This window comes from Orycteropus afer, unplaced genomic scaffold (assembly GCF_000298275.1).
Source record: "Orycteropus afer afer isolate SDZICR_OR568_19922 unplaced genomic scaffold, OryAfe1.0 scaffold01085, whole genome shotgun sequence".
Classification (NCBI taxonomy): Eukaryota; Metazoa; Chordata; class Mammalia; order Tubulidentata; family Orycteropodidae; genus Orycteropus; species Orycteropus afer.
In genome coordinates this window covers 168,750-173,134 of record NW_006922672.1, presented here as the reverse complement: position 1 = coordinate 173,134, position 4,385 = coordinate 168,750, and the positions used below count along the sequence as shown (strand labels likewise).

At 44.7% G+C, this 4,385-nt stretch overlaps 1 protein-coding gene across 1 annotated transcript in view; it reads right to left on the bottom strand.

The window, feature by feature from the left end:
* Positions 1 to 4,385, bottom strand: part of DCTN5 (dynactin subunit 5) — a 58,351-nt gene that overhangs the window by 38,478 nt on the left and 15,488 nt on the right. The window contains 1 exon segment of the mRNA XM_007958698.2: positions 3,365 to 3,483. Within this exon segment, the coding sequence (XP_007956889.2) occupies positions 3,365 to 3,483 (119 nt within the window).

Genomic DNA, 4,385 nt, shown 5'->3' with positions numbered 1-4,385 from the left:
ATGTGGGAGTAGGACCTAGCAAATAAGGTATATGGGACCCTAAGGAGGGGATTGGCCAGTTTTGCCATCCTGATAGCCAACTCCAAAGCAGAGAGGGGATCTCATTATCTTCAAGAAGAGTTGGGAGTGGTACGTGTCCTCTGGACCTAGGGTTCCTGCACTGGAAACCTCCTAGATGCGGCAGACAGACAGAGAGCACTGTACCACCAGAGACAGCAACAAACAGTGACCAGTAGGACTGGGAGGCTGGCAGGAGATGGTGCAGTGGGCTTTCTGGCCTATGGAGGGAGAGCACTGAGTGCCTCTGGGCAGGAGGCTTGCTGAAGGAGTGGGCTGCCTCCAGACACCTATCTGCAGAACTATAACAGCTGTGAAACACTTGCAGAGCAGAGGCCAGGCCAGAATAAGAGGCCCGGGGGGCTGAGAGGCTAAGAGAGGTGTGCATGTGGGAATAGCCGGGAAGAAGCTGTCCTGATCAAAGAACTGTATCCTGAGTCGATCCTGAATTGTAACATGTTACTTCCCTAATAAACCCCATCAGTATGATCTGTAAGTTCTGTGGTCATTGCAATGAATTACTGAACCTAGCTGGAAGAAGAGAGTGCTGTGGGAGGGACTGTTGGTGTCAGAATTGGTAAAAAGGCTGGAGGACAGAGACCTGTCTGACCTTCACCTCACAGGAATCAGCCTTGAGCTGTCAATGATTCTCTCTCTACATCAGGAAGTTAGGTATCAGATGATGTCCACACCACCATTTTCCACATTCTCGCTCTCTACCAAAAAAAGTAAACCAAACCCACTGCCATCGAGTCAATTCTGACTCATACCTAGGATTCCTGAAATGTAACTGACAGTGGTTTTGTGATCATATTCAGGACCTGGGGATGTAAAACATTTGTACCAGAACTAATAAAAAGTAGCTATATGCTTACAAGCCCTGCTCAGTCCTGAGTTCTATTATGTGAGACCTGGGTATTTTGTCTATTAGATAGATTTGGGCCTGTCATTTCTTTCTTAATCCATGAATATTACTAGTCCATTCCCCTTGTGCAGCAACAAATCCCTTAATCTCACCAGTACCTCAGCACCTCCAAATCTTTGCATTTCAAAGTAAAATTTCCAAACTGTGTAGTATTCTGGGTCTGGTACTGGGCTATGCAGAGGGGGGAAGCCACATTCACCTATTCATGTGATGCTATTTACAACTTTTATGTTTATATACTTCTCCTGTGGACTATTCCTACCTATATATCCTTCTATTTACCAATAAAACCCTTGTTCATTCTCAGGCCTTTTTCTGGACCATATCCAGCCCAATAATGCCTCTGTCAGAAGGTCATGTCATGAACTTTAGTGGAGTATCAGTTGGTATAAAACCATAAAAGGTACCAAAATGTTTTCCATTTTGGCCCTGAAAGCCCTCTGTTTTCATGGGAATGATTTACAATCTAATTCCGGGATATAACGGAAAGCCTGGAGCCCAGCATCATTATGGGGAATGTAGGATTATTTCTGCATGATGTGCTCCTAGGTTTTCTCAAAATCCAGATGTAGCAAGTCTAATCCCCCACTGCTATTAAGTTGATTCTGACTCACAGCGCCCCAGAGGACATAGCAGAACTGCCCCTTAGGGTTTCTGAGCCTATAAATCTTTGTGGAAGTAGACTGCCTCATCTTACTCCCATGGAGTGGCTGACCTTTTGGTTAGCAGCCAAATGTTTTAACCACTGTATCACCAGAGCTCCTCAGTAGGTATTACAGTTGACCTGAATTAGCTGCTCCCTTATCTATGCCTCCATGGCTGTGTTCACATTCTGTGACAGCACTGGTCACATTATATATTAACTACCTTGCTTCTACCATTGGGTTTTGGGAACTCTGAGCACAGGAAATCTGACTCTGTCTTATCCATCTTTAAATGCCCAGTTTATAGCCCAGGGGCTGGCATAAGAAAGGTACTCACTAAACTCACTGCCATCAAACTGATTCCGACTCACAGCAACCCCCTTCAGGTTTCCAAGGCGGTAAATCTTTACGGAAGTAGATTACCCAGTCTTCCTTCCGCCAAGTGGCTGGTGGGTTTGAATCTTCAACCTTCTGGTTGGTGGTCAAAAGCCTTACACACTACGCCACCAGAGCTCCATATAAGGAAGGTACTAAATAATATTTGTTGATTTATTGAATGAGATGCAGACTGTGCCTTAAGTAGGAACCAGGAGGGCAAGTTAGCCAAGAGGCAAAGAGAATACCACCCCAGGAGGCATCTTGGCCAGGTCTCCTTCCCATGTCCCTTCTTGTACAGTCCTTTTTCCCACCAAGGGGTCATTTGGGTCTGATTTAATGCTGCCCTTTGGGTCATAGCCATTTAAAATGGGTGGGTACCTAATCAATCAGATGCTCTCTCCCAAGAATTTGGAACTGAGATGTAAGAACTCTAGTTAGTGTCTATCAAAAGTCAAAATGGAGAAGTGATATAAATAAGGGGCTAAGCCAGAAGAGGTGGCTTCGAGAAGAAAGGAGACAGAGACAGCCAGCCTGACAGAGAGCAGAGGGAAGCAGAAGTGCAGAGAGAAGGAGAGATAGAAACAGTCTATCTCAGAGACAGAGAAGGTAGGTAGATAGAGCAGTTGACTTGATGCTGGCTGTCTAGTTCCAGGTTCCAGTCCCTGGTGAGGCCCAGCTCCTTTTTCTACCCTTAGGTTCCATCAAGTATGTCCATGTCTGTTTAATCAGAGGCCCCTTTGTATTCTTTTTTTAACAATATTTTACTGTGTTTTCAGTGAAGGTTCACAGAACAGTTTAGGCTCCTATTCAACAATTTCTACATGAGTTGTTCAGTGTTTGGTTACACTCTTCCCAATGCATAAACATTCTTATTATTCCCGTTCTGGTTGTTTCCTTTCCATTAACCTCGTTTCCCTGCCCCCTCATGTCCTCATCTTGTTTTAAAGTCACTGTTAATCATTTTGTCTCACGCAGGTGATTTTTACAGGAGCACAGTACTTACAAGTGATATTCATTCTTTTGTGAGCCAATTTGTTACTTAGCTACAAGGTAACCTCAGGGGTTAGACTTGGTTCAAGGTTTGAAGAATACCTCAGAACAGCAGTCTGGAGGAGTCTTCTAGTCTTGACCAGTCCACGAGGTCTGGTTGATTTAGAGCCCCCTTTGCTTTTGCTTAAGTGGATTGTTTCTGGCAACCAACCATTTCACACTAAGACAACTACTAACAGAGTTGTTTATTATGGTGAACTCTTACCCAGTGCCCTAAACAACAGGATAGGGCCTGCTCATTACACTACAATCAAACACATGGATAGCAGCCACTTCCCCAAGACTGAAGCAAGGTAATAAAACTACACACCCTTTGCTGAATTTCTTGAACGGTGGCCTTATGACGCTACGACTTTTCACAACACAATGGCGTCCGACTCTTACATTTGCCAGATCCCCTCGGATAATACAGTCGTTCATCACAATGGTCTGTAGAACAAGCACATTTTTAAAAATTACCGACATAGCCTAAAACATAACAATAGAAAAGAATAGGCAACAACACGGTTTAAGGTTATGTTATTATCCTCAAAGTCCCATGTTCTGTCAAAAGAGAAAATGTGCAAGGTAAAAAGAATCGCTCTCATGGCACTCACCGTGAAACGTTAGCGACGTTCCCAGTCCATCAGATAAAACGTTAGCGATGTTCCCAGTCCATCAGAGACCTGGCCTTTACATTCCAAACAGCACTCACTGAACAAACCAATGTTTACTGAGAGCACGTGGATCAGATCCACCATAGTTCACCCAAATGACACACGTTATCCTGGTGCAAACCGTGCAACCAACCTCCTTGTGTGTTAGTTTCCTGTGTACTCTATGTCTTTTATGTATGTGCACGTTATTTCTGCAGATGCATTATGTGCAAAAAGTAGTTTCTGCACCCCCTTAGACCGTCCCAGCACACTCTGCCTTCCCAAGTCTTAACTGCTTGCTCTGTGAGAGGCCTAGCTGCTCTCACCTTTATTTTACTTCCTAACACCACTATCTCCAACGTAATGCTTCTAGACGTGGACCCATGGAAACACTAATTCTTCCTCTAACTTCTGTACTCAGATAAAATGCAACAATGCCAGATGTGGGATCTGGCTTCCCCAGAGACTGCCTGGTCTGGGGAGATTAATGCCCCATATTTGGTAAATAATAGGCATTCTTGTTTCAGGTACTGAAACAAGAGCAGGAGGAAGGGGTGGAACCCAGGAAGCCAAAGAGAAGAGTGTTCAGCCAGGGGGCAGTTTAAGCATAGGTACTGAAACAAGGCGGGCTTGTGCTTACTCACTGATCTGCACTGAGCACATTCCCTTGTTACCCTACCGAGAGGGACCAGGTCT